The 18,294-nt window shown below is 40.9% G+C and overlaps 1 protein-coding gene across 10 annotated transcripts in view; it reads left to right on the top strand.

Moving 5' to 3' along the window:
* MTA1 (metastasis associated 1) overlaps window positions 1–18,294 on the top strand; it is a 150,608-nt gene that overhangs the window by 55,218 nt on the left and 77,096 nt on the right. For all 10 annotated transcript variants that reach the window (XM_037906585.2, XM_043553030.1, XM_043553027.1 and 7 more), the window contains 5 exons: window positions 1,418–1,544; window positions 1,715–1,778; window positions 7,729–7,846; window positions 10,096–10,198; window positions 13,698–13,797. In XM_037906585.2, coding sequence (XP_037762513.1) covers window positions 1,418–1,544; window positions 1,715–1,778; window positions 7,729–7,846; window positions 10,096–10,198; window positions 13,698–13,797 — 512 coding nt within the window. The remainder of the gene's footprint in view (window positions 1–1,417; window positions 1,545–1,714; window positions 1,779–7,728; window positions 7,847–10,095; window positions 10,199–13,697; window positions 13,798–18,294) is intronic.

Here is an 18,294-nt window from a genome sequence, read left to right as displayed (position 1 = left end):
TGAGTCTTTCTGCATGTGCAGGGTGTGCAAAGGTACCTTTGTGTGGTCACTGCACCCATGGCCTACCCTGCACAACTTCAGTGTGGTGCTGAGGGCTTTGTGTTGGCCATTTGCGTATACCAGTACTAAATTCATCCTATGTTCTCTACACTTTTATTATGTCTAAATTCATCAGATTCATGCTTTTCAGTATTAAAGGAGTCTCAGCAAGAGGGGCAAATATATTTGCATACAGCTTTTTTTATTCTTCAGAGTTCCTACCCACTTCTATTATCAAATGCTTTAGCAATTTTGTGTTGGGCTTTTCTTCATTGTTATCTTATAGGAAGTCTTTCTTTCAAATGTACTGTATTGTGCCTTTTTATTTTGAAAGGTTGTGCACACCAGGGCGAGCGCAAAAGGAAATGTGTTGCTTCACAGCCTCCATGTTACATTTACAAAAATAAGCCAAACAAATAAAACACTACTTGGATTAAGTTCTTGGTTGAAGATGAAAAAAATTGCAGTTTGAGATTATATTTGTTTTTGCTAGGCTTCATTTTTGTGTGTTGTAGATTTAATTGACAAATAGTGATTAATACACATTTTTTTTAAAAAAAGCGTGAAGTTTTCAAATACACTAGAGCAGTGGTTTTCAAACTTTTTTTTCTGGTGACCCAGTTGAATAAAATTGTTGATGCCCGCAACCCAATGGAGCTGGGGACAAGGGTTGTGGGAGGGGCTTGGGACTGGGGCAGAGGGTACAGGTGTGGGGGTGAGGGCTGCGGGGTGGGGCTGGGAATGAGGTGTTCAGGGTGTGGGTGGGGGCTCTGGGCTGGGGCAAGGGGTTGGGGTGTGGGAGGGGGTCAGGGCTCTAGCCTGCCAGTGCAGGCTCTGGGGTGGGGCTGGGGATGAGGGGTTGGGGGGGGGGGAGCTCAAGTCTGGGGCAGGGGATCGGGGTGCAGGATTTGGGCGTGGGCTTACCTCCGGTGGCTCCCGGTAGTGGTGCAGCTGGGGTGCAGAGGCAGGCTTCTGTCCTGGCACTGTGGACCGTGCTGTGCCCTGGAAGCGACCAGCAGCAGGTCCGGCTCCTAGGCAGAGGCGCGCAAATGGCTTTGCGTGGGGTAGCGCTGCCTGCTGTTGGATATTAGTAGTGCCATTACAGTAGCTGGCAAGGTTGGCCCTAGGCATTTAGTTGGCATCACCAAACTTGTTCTGTCATTCTACTTAATGCTGTGGTTGGTGTGAGCTGCCTATTTCAATTGGCTGCAACTCTTGGCTACAGCAGTAAGAGACATAGAGGAAAATGACTTAGGTACCATGTATTGTGGTTATTTATGGTTTAATTGTGGTCTTGTGAGAATGCATTCCAATTGGGCAAGCGGTACCATTTGCAATGTGTGTGATATTAAGCTTTTTTTCCCCCTTGTGTAACTAGGGGAAATGGAAGAAGAGATGGAAAACCCAGAAATGGTTGATTTACCAGAGAAACAGAAACATCAGCTAAGGCATAGAGAACTGTTTCTCTCACGACAGCTGGAATCTTTACCTGCCACGCACATAAGGTAATGACTTAATTCTTCTAGCACTATTTAGTCAAGAAGCAAACAGTGCAATGTTAGTCCAGTATTCTTCCTGTGTAAGAATAAACTTTATGCAAAAGTTAGTAATACCATTGTATATATCCTAAGTTTAATGTATTTTTTTCATAAAATGTGATTTCTTTCTTTTTTAGAGGCAAATGCAGCGTTACTCTGTTAAATGAGACAGAATCCCTTAAGTCATATCTGGAACGGGAGGTATGAATCCATTTTGCGAATTGCAAAGCTTCACCAGGTTATTTTCCCACAGTTTAGTATTGGTGGCTCTCTGCAAGTAGCCCAGTTATGAGGTTTTCTTCTTTTCTCATTTCTGGGGTTTATTGGGTGTTGTCAGGGCCACTAAAAAACATTAAGGTCAATAAAATTGTCTGGTTCTGCAATTTTCATTTTGCTGTAAAAATTTTTGTGGCTCTAGCAGGCAAAGCCCATTGTTTAAATATATATTTGTGACAACACTAAACCATTCCTCCTCTTATAAAAGAAACCATACTTATTTTGTCAGCCCAGTAGTCTGAAAGTTCAAAGATTAAGATTCACCTGTTGACAGGAATAAACTGAAATATATAATAAAAGTTGCTGTTAGCAATCATTATAGTTGAGACTGCAAAACAGTTTGCCCTATTTTTGCAAGGTCATTTTCTGAAACTACCTACTGAGGCTGAAATTTTGGTTGGTATCTCTTCAAAGTTAAATTATTTCTGGAAGGTTCAATCAAATCTATTCTTGAGTTATAGGAAAGTGTGTGTGTGTGTGGGAAATACCCCTCTTTTTGGGGGGGGGTATCCATTCATAAATTAATTTTTCTAACCAATCTATTTTTAATGCAACAACATAACTGCTAAAGCGTCAAACTTGAAGCTAGGATTAGACTTTCAGTGGTAGTGAGACTCCTTCAGAATTTTTATTCATTCTTCTTGATGAGGAGCATGTGCTGTAGTAAGCCTGCGAAAGAGAAAACAAAGATTTTAGACAATTACAAAATTACTTGTGAACAAACTCAGTGGACATCTGCTGAAGTTTTAACAGAGGTCATTGAAGCCTCATCTCTTCTATGACGTTAGTGCACATACTCTCACTTTCTAGGCTGATGGATGCAAAGACAGTTTGTCATATTGTGCACACTGGAAAATTTTATATTATTTTTCTGATTAAATGCACCGCATACTATATTATTTGATGCTGTAGAATATATACATCATAGGATATAGAAGCTATTTAAATTGGCTGAATTAACATTATATTGGAACCCTAGGGCTACATTTTTGCTAGTGACTCAATTTTCGGTTATCCAGATTGCTTTTTAGGAAATGTCAAGCACCCACCCTCTGGATGTCGGGCCTATTAAAGGTGTTTCCAGCTGAACACCTAAAAATTGGGGCATTCCAAACCACTAGTATCTGCTTAAGATTTAGGCCTTGGACCTTACTTTCTGGTATTTTTGTGAATTTAAACTGTGCAGCCTTAATCTTATATTAACACATTTATGTGTGTTTAATTTTAGTTACAATTGACATCTCTGAGCTGCCCTCTGGTGTCAGCAATCTTATTGGAATTTGACCTGACAGTCTGGGAGCTTCGTTTCAGAGATTAGCAAGTTTTTTTTTTAATTTTATTTATATGGCGAAGTAAAAGGGAATTTTAGTATGAAAGTAGCATTACAAACATCTGCAAGGGTGATGTTGTCCTTTGAGCAGACTTAAATGTTACATAAGTATCAGAGACAGGAAAAATCTATTGATTGAAAACATTATGGCAACAGCTGTTAACTTGTTTAAAAAATGAAAACAGGTCTTGCACATTGTAAACTGGAATCTCTTCCTTGATCAAGCTTTCTTATAAACACATTTCTAACCTACTTTAATACTTGTTTAATAGTCAGAAAATTAAATTGAATCTATTATTCATGTTTAAGATTTTTTTAAAAAAGTTACTTAATTGCTGAATATTCAATTTTCTTTTCAGAATGTTAAACTAGAAACATGGCAAGTCTCACCTAAGGCTGCCAAATGGACAGGGTGTTAAACAAGGCCCATTGAATTCAGAAAATGGTCACCAGCAGCAGGTAGCTGAGAAAATGCCAATTGAAAGCGCAAGTTTAGAAAGCCTAGTTAGTTCCATAATTCGATAATACTCAGTTGCTTAGTGCTCTTCATCCTACAGATCTTGAGAAACTTTTCAAAGGAAAGAAGTATATTTATCCCCATTGTAGAGACGGATAAACTGAGGCAGAGGGGAACTGACGTGCCCACGGTCATGCAGCAGTTTAGGTGCAGATCTGGGATGAGAACCCTGGTAACTTTCCCTTTGAACTGTCAGAATTCTGGGCTGAGTGATGTTGGCTATTTTTAAAACTGAGCAGGCACTTTGGGAAGAAACTTCACCCAATAAGAGAGGTTTCATGAAGGTGTTCTGTTACCACAGCAAGGACCTGTTTCAGTGCTAACAAACTTAGTAGACATAGAAGATAGAGAGAAATGAAGAGTTTTAGAAAACTTGTGGGTGTGGACAATGGAGAGAGCAATGAAAAGAAAGGGCTGAAGAGAGTGGGGAGAATAGGAGACAATTGCCCTCCCATAAATTCATAATAGGTGGTAAAAAGAAAAGGAGTACTTGTGGCACCTTAGAAACTAACCAATTTATTTGAGCATAAGCTTTCGTGAGCTACAGCTCACTTCATCGGATCCGGATCGGAAAAATAAACTGTAGTATCTTTCAAATGTGTTTTAATTGAGCTGGTGAAATCTAATTAGCAAGACAGTTAGCTAATTAGTGTTTCTGACCTTAGATTAGATGTGTACAACCAACATCTCTTGATTTCTGTGTCTTCCTTAAAGAGATGTGGGGGGAAGGGGGAGAATATCGTTTTATTGGACCAACTTTTGCTACTGAAAGAGACATTCCTTCATACTCTGTGCAAGCTTGTGTCTTTCACCAGCTGGAGTTGGTCCAGTAAAAGATCCTCAGTCCAATACAGCCACAATAACACTGCAAACAACAAAATATTTTCCTGTCCATTTCAGCCATATTTTTTTCTGGCCATTTCCCTTTCCCTACTTTTCTGTAATTTCCTTTGGCTTTGGTCTTTGGCTAACATTACTGACAAACTAGGGTGGGGTCAGGGTCAGAAAGGGACATTCAGAACACATCTGCCACACCTCATTTTCTTCATAGTTCAATTCTAATTCCAGCAATCCATTTTGATTTTTTCTAAACATGTTGAGCATAAATGATATTTTATATATTTTTAATTTTCTCTTCTCTTCCTTTCAAGAAGTGCTGTGAAAGAGGTATATACAGTTTTTACGGCTAAAATGAGCACAGACTTTGTGAAAGGACTGTACCATTTCCTGTGTAGGTTTGAATGTAACTTTTTCCAGCGTTTTGACTCTTCTAAAAATGGTCTAATGTGACTTCCACTACCATGTGGTGCAGAAGAGTCCATCTGGCCTTTTGAGATGACGGAACTCTCAGCTTCCCTGGAGTATGCTTTGCATTTGGACTCCAGTAGGAGTGAGACTACATTGCTACAAACTTAATTCCATAGGAGTAGGTTTTTGAAAAGCCTGTTAAACGAGCAGCATGCAGCTTGTGAGAAGAACTTGTGTTCTTCCCAGTGGTGTCTTGGAGGAAGATGGCAGGGGCTTTGTACCATAGCTTGGGGCAACAGGCTCCCTTGCTCAGGGATCCCAGGTGTCCATCTTCCTTCTAATGGGTGAGAGGAGGACTGTAAGTCAAGGCAATTTTCAGTATTTTAGATCTTTATGTTGATGAATCTGCTACCAAACTTAAGAAAAACAGAACTTTGCATATTTCTTTTGGGAACAAGGATGAGAACAGTAGAGAGGGTTGGGTTTTTCTTCCTAAACAGAAATGGAAAGTGTGTGTTTGTTTTAGAGTAACAGCCGTGTTAGTCTGTATTCGCAAAAAGAAAAGGAGTACTTGTGGCACCTTAGAGACTAACCAATTTATTTGAGCATAAGCTTTCGTAAGCAATGCTCAAATAAATTGATTAGTCTCTAAGGTGCCACAAGTACTCCTTTTCTTTTTGTTTGTTTTTGGTTTTTTTTTAAATAGAAATGTGTTTGGGAGTTTCAGTAAGTAAATATCTACCTTCTCTAGCCAATGAAACGTACAGTAGCCAACGTACTGGCAGAGGGAAAAAAATGTAAAAGAGTTACAACAGGACACTAAAAATGCAAATCCCACATGACACACCATTTTTTCCAAGGCTGAAGTTTTTAAAAATGGATGCTAGAGTTGGCTCCTGGATCAGATCTGATCTTCCAAAGTGTGGTGAGCACCCAAATGCTGCCAATAGAGGTCATGGGAGGCGATGGTTACAAGGCACTTTAGAAAATCTGTCTGTTTACTTAGGTGCTGAAATATACAGCTAGAAGCCTTTAGATTCCAATTTTTGAAAATCTTGACTGAAGAGACGTTACAAATCAGAACTGGGGTCTGTGTTGTAATAGCATGCTGCACGTACATTCTGCCTATGCCCTACTGCTGACATGTCCCCTCTTTCCCATATTGGCAGGGGTGGAGGGTAGATGTCAGAACTGGTGGCAGAACCATCTCACTGCTAGCAGAAAGTTCATCTGCACAAGCAGTATTCTTCTCTGGCCATTTCACTGCTTTAAGGAGTGGACTGGAGTATCTGGCCTCCTGAGCCTATAGCATGACATGCTACATTGCTTTGCTTGAGAATTTTCTGGGCAATCTGCCTGAAAATGATGACTGTTACACTAGAGATGGATACTTTTGGGGCTGAAACACAAATAAAACACTCACGTTTGTAATACTGAGACATGCAGAACAAAAACTCCCTTTACTCTTGTTTGTGACAATACTGACTTAAATGTTTTATAACGGACAAGATGATGAGCCTAATCCTGATCAGCACTAAAGCTGCCTTGCACTGCTCTGGCATCAATTACATTTACACCCTCACTGGGGCCCCTTTATACTGTCAGAGTGATGTAAAGCACCATTAGTGTGCATGAGAATTAGGCCCGATATTCTCATTTAGATTCATATAGGCCCTGCTCCAATGACTATTCAAGTCCAAACGAATGCTCCCATTTTCATGAATGGGCTTAGGATCAGGCCTTTGTTAAGCACCAGCGTCGTGCTCCATACTGTGCAAGACACAAAATAAGACTCTTAACAGGCTTGGAGAGTTCAGTCTAAAGTGGAAATAGGATGGGTGTTCCGTCTGCTGCAGGAGATCAGGATTGACTCTTTCCTTGCTATCGAGACTATTCAAAAGTTTAAAGTTCTTGGATTTGGTAACTGGATACCATGATTATTGGTGCAATAGAAATACAGCGAGATGGGGGAAACTTCATAGATCCTTTTTTATCAACCCTGGATGTGCGTGTGGTATGTGTTTGTGCATGCAAGTGGGGCTCAGGAAGCAGAAGTGACTTGCAGTTGTAAGCCTTCAGGCTACAGTAGTCTACCAAGTGGTTGAATGTGCATTGTGACCTAGCGACGGCTTCTTCCGTTCCTTGGGCTTGTACAACTTATTGTCCCCATTGAGGCTCAAAGTGAGCTGGAGTGCACAATGCCGCCATTCTGCAGCACTGCTTTATTTTCCCTGCCCTTTACAGCTCCATGTATGGGCAGCAGGAAAAGTATGTTGTGAGAGGAGTCCACATACCCTCGCAGTGTAGGTAGCTGCCAAAGGGCTTATTGGTTGCTCTCTGGAATATTGCAAGGCACAGTCGCATTTTTAATTGCCTCAGCAGTGCCATATCATGTAGTCTTCTGCGAGAGGAGGAGAATTCACTACCATCGTGTATTGATTTTAATGGTTTTGTTTTGATCCTTATACCGTGTATGTGTCACCTTTTTCCGGGATGTTGATCACTGTGGTGCCAGACCCCCATTTGCATCACACGAGGAAATTGTGCTTATGTTAGCTGTAACAACTGTATATGTGTTCCTAAGTAAATGAAGCCATTTTGGAGGAGTATTGTTTTATTTTCACAAGAAAGTCATAGCATTTCATTTTGTTTTTTAAGACTGGTGTTTGGTTCGTAGTTCATCCACCTGATTAAAAAAATATAGATAAAAACTGGCCGCTAGCTACCAATAACGTTGTTAATGTTGCTTGCCTTTTGTCTTTTTTTTGTTTTGTTTTTAGGATTTCTTCTTTTATTCACTAGTGTATGATCCACAACAAAAGACTCTCCTGGCTGATAAAGGAGAGATTCGAGTTGGAAACAGATACCAGGCAGATATAACAGACTTATTAAAAGAAGGTAATTTCCATGATTTTGTTAGAGTTGTCAAGATACCTTGTTGAAAATGGCCTTTTTTTGTTTTGTTTTTGTTTTTGGAATGGTCTGTTGGCTCATGGCTTACGGAATCTTTCACCTCAAGGTCACATGGTGGGGACTATGTCGTGGTTTCTTAGAGGCTAATGTGGTGTTACCAGCTGAAGGCAATTAGTTGGGTTTCAGTCCAAGCTCAAGTGGGCAGCTGTCCAGGTCATAAAAGCTGTTGAAACAAATTGGATTAATTGGTTCCCTCTGAGCCTTTTTTTTTTTTTTTTAAATAAGATGTCTGAGAATTGCCAAATTTTCACCACGCCCATAAAAGGTGTTTTTGTGTTCTGAATCAACCCTCTCCTCACACCAATGGTCCTTCTCAACCCGTCGCCCATTAAATACTGTCTGCTCATTACTCCTGGGTGCTCACTCCCAACAGCCATCTAGCCACCCATCACTTTTGGCTGTGATGCTGGAACTCTCACTTATAGAGCAGGAGCGATTAAGGATTTGCTGGCATTCCAGGACAAAGGAAATTGTGGGGATTTACCGCCGTCTCCTGATGCATGTAAGGGAGAAGAACTGTAGGATTCATTGTCCCTTTTCCTGCATGCCCAAGGAAAGGGAGCTGGAACTCTGGGGATGTTTGCTTTCAGACACTCCCAGGCCCTGAAGGAGGGGAAGCAAACAGATATTCCCTCTTATCCCCTCCGGTTTTCTATCTCTCTCCTGGGCCGGGGGTGGGGGTGAGGGTGTTCTTTCCTTCCCTTCTCTGGGGGTGGGGAACAGCTGTGAACCACAGTACAAGGATCTCCATCAAATCTTCTGCTTGTGCCATTCTTCTGGCCAGAGGTGTGAAGTAACATTGTGCTTTGATCTGTGCTTGCTGACATTGTTTAGCTTAGTTTTAGACCAGGCAGAAGGGGTAGATCACAGCGCAGCGTTTGTTTGCTCTGCTTGGGAAACTGGTATGTTTCAGCTACAACTGGGCTAGCCTCCCAGCATTAGAGGAGGAAGAGTTAACCTTTATGAACAGTCCTCTCCACACATTGGGAAGAGAGGGCTGGGGGAAGAAGGATCTTCTAGAGAACAAACGGGAGGCCAATGTTTGCTGGGCTGGGAAGAGAAGAAACTATAGTGAGGGAAGATGGTCGAGGAAAATATTTACCAAACTGTGTGCTGATGTCCTTCATACAGCTCCACTCCCCCCCCCCCCCCCCCCCCCATCAGTTGATGAATGTGTATTGTGGGGACTGGAGAGAGTTTTTGTGATGAAGGGAGAGAAAAAGAATGGGAGGAAGAAAGGTAAAAAATGTAGGGGAACAATGGGGCAAATGACACAGGGAAGGTGAAAGTAAAAGGTTTGATAGAGGAAAAAGAGGTACACTAATATAGAGACTGTAAAATGTGGCAAGCCTTAAAGTGGAGGAGAAGTGAAGGAATAATAGCAATGAAGGTGTGCATTAAAAATTTATTTAATGGACAAATGAGTGTGATATGCATACTGTGTGGAAAGATCCCAAATTCTCAGCATTCTGGTATCATTGTCAATCACATGGTATGTTTGAACTTTATGCTCCAGCATGAACTTCCTGGTATTTCTAGGGGTTGCTTGGGTCATTTTTAGAATGGAAAATACAGTGATGATATGTAAGAATACATTTTTGATTAAAAAATATTCAAGTATGCAACATCTTTCTATAGACGTAACACACGAAACATATAGGCCAACTTTTTCTGCATGACATGGTGAAAAAGTTGTCCAGACTGTCATTGTATTGCACTTTTGGCCCACATCCCATTATCACTGATCAGGTGACCATATTGTCTGGGCAGCAGTTACAAGTCCACTTCTCCATGTGCCACAAGACTTGAAAATGGACATTATTATGGGATAGCGTGGATATGAACAGACTTAGAAAAGTTTACCAGATATCCTGACTACTAGTGAAAGCTGATCCAGTGTGGTCTAGGGACACAGCTATGGTGGGAACATAGCATATATCTTGCAATAACCGTGGCAGAGCAGATAGCTGTGTAGCTGGGGTGCAGTTGCCACAGGCAAATGGATGAAAGGCTTTCCAGCCATGGCGACACAAACAGCAAGATAAAGTGCTTTAATAGACCAAGGGCCTGGCAGTTACATAATTTTGGGGTGAGATGAAATACAGAAGAGAAAAAACTTTTATTCTTTCTGAAAGCTGCTATGCCAAAACATTTCTAACTTGCATTTCAACCAGGTGAAGAAGATGGAAGAGATCAATCAAAACTTGAAACAAAGGTTTGGGAAGCATTTAATCCGCTAATAGACAAACAGATAGACCAGTTCTTGGTGGTAGCACGGTAAGAAAATTTGGCCTTTCCTTGGGGAAAAAACTAAAGAATTTTTTTTTTTTTAATTTTGGTAGTGATTTCTTGTTTCACCTTCTCCTATCTCGAACCCAGTGTTCATGTTTGTTTCTGTCTTCTGGTATGAACTTTTTTGGTTGCTGGTTCACTTCTCCTTTTTGAAAAAGGTGTGTTTCGCTTGCCTAAATGGGGTATGAGACTGAATAGTTGTTCCCAATCTGAGACACAAAATGCAGATAAAATACAGGCATTATGGACAACCATATCCTGGGAGTTTACTGAAATACCTATTTTTAACATTTTGATGGGAGTGTGGTAAGGGTTTTCAAATAACATTGCTAGATTATGTAGATACAATTTATTTTGGGGCAAAATCTTCAAAATCTGTACAGTTAATAGATGTTGAAAATGTACATTTTTCCAGCTCAAAACCCCACCCCAATCCATGATGATTTTATTTAAAAAAAAAAAAATCTTAATCTCATTACTCTGAAATGTTTTCATGAACATAGCATATATTTGAAAGTTTTTCACAGTAGACCCATTAGGCTCCAATTTAATTCTGTGAATGAAAACTTAATTCTAAAACATTAAATGAAATTGGTGAGAATATCAAATTTCTTCTTGTGCCTATCAGGTAAGTTTACAGAACTGTCTGAAAGCCTGGAAGGAAAGGGGAATGGATGAAGTAATTGGAGAGATGGGTGTGGTTAGTGAATGGAGTCAAATGTCATTGGATGTTGAAGGGAGGAGAATGGGTGGAGTTACGAATTGTTAGTGGAACTTGGTTTGCTAGAATCTAGGAATTTCTGCAAGTTGTGCAGGGCATCTGATAACGTGGACCCTGATTCAGAAAACTGTCACTTCTGTTGCTGATGTACATTGCTGTATAGGAATGATAAACTAAACATGTCCCTTTTAAGTGTTTTGCTGAATCGGGGTCATGGTTTTAAAAGATATTTAGCTTTCCTATTTTTCACTCATAAGTGTTCGTTGTGTTGAATTCACAAGATGGTGGTACCCATTCTAGCGCTGGTTCAGGAGAGCATTCCTAATTGAAGGCTAGCACTTAAGCATGTGCTCAAACTTTTCTGAAGGCTGTTGATGAATATTGCAAAAAAGTATTTAGCATTTACCAAACATCAGGGAACATCTTGTTTATCCTCGTCCTGGTACCCTCACAAGGAACATACAGATGGAGATCCCTTGATGCATGTTGTTTGCAGATGATATCCTTCTATGCAGTGAGGGGAAATATAGTTTAGAAGAGGATCTTGATAAATGGAGAGATGTGTTAGAGAGACATGGATGCAAAATAAGCAGAGGAGGAAAAAAAAAGTATGTGGCATGTAATGTGAATGCTGAAGAATAATGGTTGAAACTAGGTGGGCAGACAATACCGAAAACGCAAAGTTTCAAGTATCTGGGCTCCAGACTCTGGGGAAAGGGATGATGAAATCAGAGCTTGGATAATAAATGCATGGCTCAAATGGAGAGAGATAAGTGGTGTAATGTGTGACAGGAAGATACCAATAAGATTAAAAGGGAAAATCTATAGAATTGTGGTCTATCCAGTTTGAAAGTATGGCTGGGAGTATTGGGCAATAAAGAAGAAACATGAGCAAATGATCACTTCCACAGAAATGCGAATGTTGAGATGGATGAGCACTGTAAACAAAAGAGTCCACATGAGGAAGGAGTATGTTGGCAGCAAGCTCAAAGTAACACTCAGAAATGGAAAAAATGAGGGAGTGCAGGTTCACATGGTTTGGTTATGTAAAATGCAGTACTGACAACTATGTGGATAAGCATCTAACAGATCAAGACGGAAGGAAAAAGAGGCCAACCCAAGAAGAAATAGTGGGATGTCATAAAGGAACACGTTAGCATGTAGTGTGATAGAGGATACGGGACTGAAGGACTTGTAGAGTGAACCCATTTGATGCAGTTAGCACAAGCGAGAAGAAAAAACCATCAGTGTAGGAGTTCAGCATGTTGAGTAAGATGCTGTTGAAGGGCATAGTAGGGAACAAACGAGTGAGTGAAGTGAAATAGTAAAGGGAAATAATTCTTCAAAATAAAATGCCAAATGTTGTTAAAAAGCGAGATGGAAAGGGCTCATACTCATCTCAGTGTACACAAAATGGTTTATTTTCCTGATTCTCGAATGTGCTATTGAAGGGAATGTTCATCAGTATTTTAAAAAATGACTAGCGATTTTTGCTTGTCCAGTTTGGGACAGCTTAAAGTGCTAGACTAAGTGCTCAGACCAACTGGGGAGCCAAGGGTTGACCTCAGTTGGCTAAATTGAAGTAAAAATATTAGCTTGTATCTATACTACAGAAAAAGTCACGAGTTAGCTCAGGGTTAGCTAATGCTTGTTTGTCGTTTGCTAACACGTTTTTCCTTATCTAGATATACCCTGTCTCGTCCTGCATTGTGGCTGAGCTAAGATGAATTCACTGTGGAATTCATTGGCTTTAGTAAGTTTTGTGTTGATGCTCCCACAGCATTTCTACTTTCTGTGAAGAGTATGAGTAGAGAAGCAAAACTTACTAAAGCTAACCTCAGACACATCACAGTGGATTCTAGTGGAACAGTGAGAGGGAGGAAAATGGAGAACAGATAATTGGGGAGCAACAGCCAGTGGAAAATAAGGGGAGGCAAATGAGGGAAAAGGGGAGAACCCCCTTTTTTTTTATTTATATAAATAATAATATGCTTCTTGCCAAGACTCCCACCTGCTGATGCATCTGAGAAATTTGGAAAGACCTGACAAGCTGGGTGTGACAAGTGGTGAATGTGGATATGGTAAAGGCTGGGAATGAGGAAGGTCATGTGAGTTTGGGGGCGTAATGAGTTTATATAATGGGCATGGTAAGCTGGAGAGGCTGGAAAGAAGAGTCGGATTGCTATCTCTCTCCCCCTCCACCGCCAACTATAAATGTAGGACATAGGTTGCAGAATGTGAAACTGTTTAAATGTGAATAAATGGTCTTCTGAAACTTTCTTAGAGGAATGATGATTGGATCACTGCTGTTCCTCCTCCTACCTGTTATCTTGGCAGCTATCTCTTCTCCTTCGTGCCTTCAGTTAATTAAAAACTGCTCTTATCTTCATGGAAAGGGTTTTGATGTGCCTGAAACTTGATGTAGATCAGGTTTCCAAGTTCCAGGCTGACCATATCTCTTGAGGGGTGGAGAGACAAGGATACACCCCAGTGTGATCCCCGAGAGTTTGTCTCTCTCCTTGTGCCTCCTGCAATGCATGAACGTAACTTAAGGCCTTGTGAGCTAAGCAGAATGAAGCATATGTAATAGCAAGCCACGTGATGAAAAGGATCTCCGGCTCAGAGCCAGAACATAACTGTAAGTCCTGATATGACGAATGACAGCGCTGTTCACTGTGAGCCTGCTAGCCTCAGAAATTGTGTGTGTGGATTTTCCTATATTCACTTTGCATGCAAGGTTAATATTCTCTTAATCCTTTTCAGCTCTGTTGGTACATTTGCCCGGGCCCTAGACTGCAGTAGTTCTGTCAGACAGCCAAGTTTGCACATGAGTGCTGCTGCAGCTTCCAGGGACATCACACTGGTAAGATTAAGAGGATTTTGAGAGAAATGTAAAATATGCATCTCTGCTACAGCAATAGGCACATGTAAGGATGGACAGGTGGATTGTGATCGAGATTCAGCTACTGCTTTTGTAAAGGTACAGTTAGGTAAATGCTACTGCTAACCATTTTTGAATTTTATTGCAATGTTGCCTGCCCAGTGCTTAGTCATCTCCTGTGGTACACACACTAAGAATCAAATGAAGTAAAAATCCTAAATGAATTCACATGTTCCATAGAATCTCTATGGATAGTAATTCCATGCTCTAATAAGACTATAACAGTAGGGATCTATTATCAACCACCTGACCAGGACAGTGATAGTGACTATGAAATGCTATCAAAATAAAGAACTCCATAATAATGGGGGATTTCAGTTATCCCCATATTGACTGGGTACATGTCACCTTTGGACGAAATGTAGAGACAAAATTTCTCGATACTTTAAATGACTGCGTCTTGGAGCAGCTGGTACAGGAACCCACAAGGGGAGAGGCAATTCTCGATTTAGTCCTGAATGGAGCACAGGATCTGGTCCAAGAGGTAACTGTAATAGGACCGTTTGGAAATAGTGACCATCACAATATAACATTTAACATTCCTGTGGTGGGAAAAACACCTCAGCAGCCCAACACTGTGGCATTTAATTTCAGAAAGGGGAACTGTGCAAAAATGAGGAGGTTAGTTAAACAGAAATTAAAAGACAAGAGTGAAATCCCTGCAAGCTGCATGGACACTTTTCAAAGACACCATAATAGAGGCTCAACTTAAATGTATATCCCAAATTAAAAAACACAGTAAAAGAACTAAAGAAGAGCCACTGTGGCTTAACAACCATGTAAAAGAAGCAGTGAGAGATAAAAAGGCATCTTTTAAAAAATGGAAGTCAAATCCTAGTGAGATAAATAGAAAGGAGCATAAAAACTGCCAAATTAAGTGTAAAAATGTAAAAAGAGAAGCCAAAAAGGAGTTTGAAGAACAGCTAGTCAAAACCTCAAAAGGTAATTACAAAATGTTTAAGTACATCAGAAGCAGCAAGCCTGCTAAACAACCAATGGGGCCCCTAGACGATCGAGATACAAAAGGAGCACTTAAAGACAGTAAAGTCATTGCAGAGAAACTAAATTAATTCTGTGCTTCAGTCTTCACGGCTGAGGATGTTAGGGAGGTTCGCAAACCTGAGCTGTCCTTTGTAGGTAACAAATCTGAGGAATTGTCACAGATTGAAGTGTCATTAGAGGAGGTTTTGGAATTAATTGAGAAACTTAACAGTAACAAGTCACCGGGACCAGATGGCATTCACCCAAGAGTTCTGAAAGAACTCAAATGTGAAATTGCTGAACTATTATCTGTGGTTTGTAACCTGTCCTTTAAATTAGCTTCTGTACCCACTGACTGGAAGATAGCTAATGTAGCGCCAATATTTAAGAAGGCTCTAGAGGTGATCCTAGCAATTACAGACCGGTAAGTCTAACGTCAGTACCGGGCAAATTAGTTGAAACAATAGTTAAGAATAAAATTGTCACACATAGAAGAACATAAATTGTTGGGCAAAAGTCAACATGGTTTCTGTAAAGGGAAATCATGTCTTACTAATCTATTAGAGGTTTCAGAGTAACAGCCGTGTTAGTCTGTATTCGCAAAAAGAAAAGGAGTACTTGTGGCACCTTAGAGACTAACACATTTATTTGAGCATAAGCTTTCGTGAGCTACAGCTCACTTCATCGGATGCATTCAGTGGAAAATACAGTGTGGAGATTTATATACATAGAGAACATGAAACAATGGGTGTTACCATACACACTGTAACGAGAGTGCTCACTTAAAGGTGAGCTATTACCAGCGGGGGGGGGGACATTTTGTAGTGATAATCAAGGTGGGCCATTTCTAGCAGTTGACAAGAACGTCTGAGGAACAGTGGCCGGGGGGGGGGAATAAACAAGGGGAAATAATTTTACATTTTGTAATGACCCATCCACTCCCAGTCTCTATTCAAGCCTAAGTTAATCGTATCCAGTTTGCAAATTAATTCCAATTCAGCAGTCTCTTTTTGGAGTTTTTTTGTTGAAGAATTGCAACAAAAAAACTTCAAAAAAAGACTTGTCAACTGCTAGAAATGGCCCACCTTGATTATCACTACTCTCCTGCTGCTTAAGTGATCACTCTCGTTACAGTGTGTATGGTAACACCTATTGTTTCATGTTCTCTATATATATAAATCTCCCCACTGTATTTTCCACTGAATGCATCCGATGAAGTGAGCTGTAGCTCACGAAAGCCTATGCTTAAATAAATTAGTTAGTCTCTAAGGTGCCTCAAGTACTCCTTTTCTTTTTAATCTATTAGAGTTCATTGAAGGGGTCAACAAACATGTGGACAAGGGGGATCCAGTGGACATAGTGTACTTAGATTTCCACAAAGCCTTTGACAAGGTCCCTCACCAAAGGCTCCTATGTAAATTAAGTTGTCATGGGATAAGAGGGAAGATCCTTTCATGGATTGAAAACTGGTTAAAAGACAGGGAACAAAGGGTAGGAATAAAAGGTAAATTTTCAGAATGGAGAGGGGTAACTCGTCGTGTTTCCCAAGGGTCAGTCCTAGGACCAATCTTATTCAATGTATGCATAAATAATCTGGAGAAAGGGGTAAACAGTGAGGTGGCAAAGCTTGCAGATGATACTAAACTGATCAAGATAGTTAAGTCCAAAGGAGACCATGAAGAGCTTCAAAAAGATCTCACAAAACGAAGTTTTTGGGCAACAAAATGGGAAATGAAATTTAATGTGGATAAATGTAAAGTAATGCACATTGGAAAAAATAACCGCAACTATACATACAATATGATGGGGGTTAATTTAGCTACAAGTAATCAGGAAAGAGATCTTGGAGTCATTGTGGATAGTTCTCTGATGATGTCCACGCAGTGTACAGCGGCAGTCAAAAAAGCAAACAGGATGTTAGGCATCATTTAAAAAGGGATGGCGAATATCTTATTGCCCTTATATAAATCCATGGTATGCCACATCTTGAATACTGCATACAGATGTGGTCTCATCTCAAAAGAGAGATACTGGCATTAGAAAAGGTTCAGAGAAGGGCAACTAAAATGATTAGGGGTTTGGAACGGGTCCCATATGAGGAGCGATTAAAGAGGCTAGGACTTTTCAGCTTGGAAAAGAGGAGACAAAGCGGGGATATGATAGAGGTATATAAAATCATGACTGGTGTGGAGAAGTGAATAAGGAAAAGTTATTTACTTGTTCCCATACTATAAGAACTAGGGGCCACCAAATGAAATTAATGGGCCGCAGGTTTAAAACAAATAAAAGGAAGTTCTTCACACAGTCAATCAGTGGAACTCCTTGCCTGAGAAGGTTGTGAAGGCTAGGACTATAACCAGGTTTAAAAGAGAACTAGATAAATTCATGGAGGTTAAGTTCATTAATGGCTATTAGTCAGGATGGGTAAGGAATGGTGTCCCTAGCCTCTGTTTGTCAGAGAGTTGAGCTGGATGGCAGGAGAGAGATCACTTGATCATTACCTGTTAGGTTCTCTTCCTCTGGGGCACCTGGTATTGGCCATTGTCAGCAGACAGGATACTGGGCTGGATGGACCTTTGGTCTAACCCAATATGGCCATCCTTATTTTCTTAAGTAGCTGTCGTGAAAACAACAGATTAGTTGGCTGTGTGAAACACGATAACTTTGGAACACCTGCATCTGATCAATTCCAAAAAATCAGGAAATATTCTAGCTATCTATGGGTGAAAAAGATCAGAACAGAAAACTTGGCTATCAGATGTATTGTTCCCTAGTAGTATTTGCTCAATTTCAGTACAGACTGTTCCTTCTCTATATTGAGTTATTTATAACTAGAGACCTACCAAATTCATGGCCGTAAAAAACATGTCACAGACAGTGAAATCTGGTCTTTTGTATACTTTTTCCCTATATTTTACAGATTTTACAGGGGAGACCAGCATTTCTCAAATTGGGGGTCCTGACCCAAAAGGGAGTTGCAGGGGGCTGGCAAGGTTATTTTAGGGGGGTCACAATATTGCCACCCTTATTTCTGTGCTGCCTTCAGAGCTGGGCAACCGGAGAGCAGCGGCTGATGGCCAGATACCCAGCTCTGAAACCCTTCCCCGTCAGCCGCAGCACAGAAGTAAGGGTGGCAATACCATACCATGCCGCTCTTACTTCTGTGCTGCCGCCTTCAGAGCTGGGTGGCTGGAGAGTGCCTGCTGCTGACTGAGAGTCCAGCTCTGCAGGCAGCAGCGCAGAAGCAAAGGTGGCAATACCACACCAGGCCATCCTTCCTTCTGCGGTGCTGCTGGTGGCAGCTCTGCCTTCAGAGCTGGGCTCCCAGCTAGCAGCCACTGCTCTCCAGCTGACCAGCTCTGAGGGCAGCACCATTGCCAGCAGCAGCACAGAAGTAAAGATAGCAGTGCCACAACCCCTCCTTCAATAACCTTGAGA

Source organism: Chelonia mydas, chromosome 8, assembly GCF_015237465.2.
Source record: "Chelonia mydas isolate rCheMyd1 chromosome 8, rCheMyd1.pri.v2, whole genome shotgun sequence".
Lineage (NCBI taxonomy): Eukaryota > Metazoa > Chordata > Testudines > Cheloniidae > Chelonia > Chelonia mydas.
Note: the sequence above shows the minus strand (reverse complement) of the source record. Positions and strands in the feature narration are given on the sequence as shown.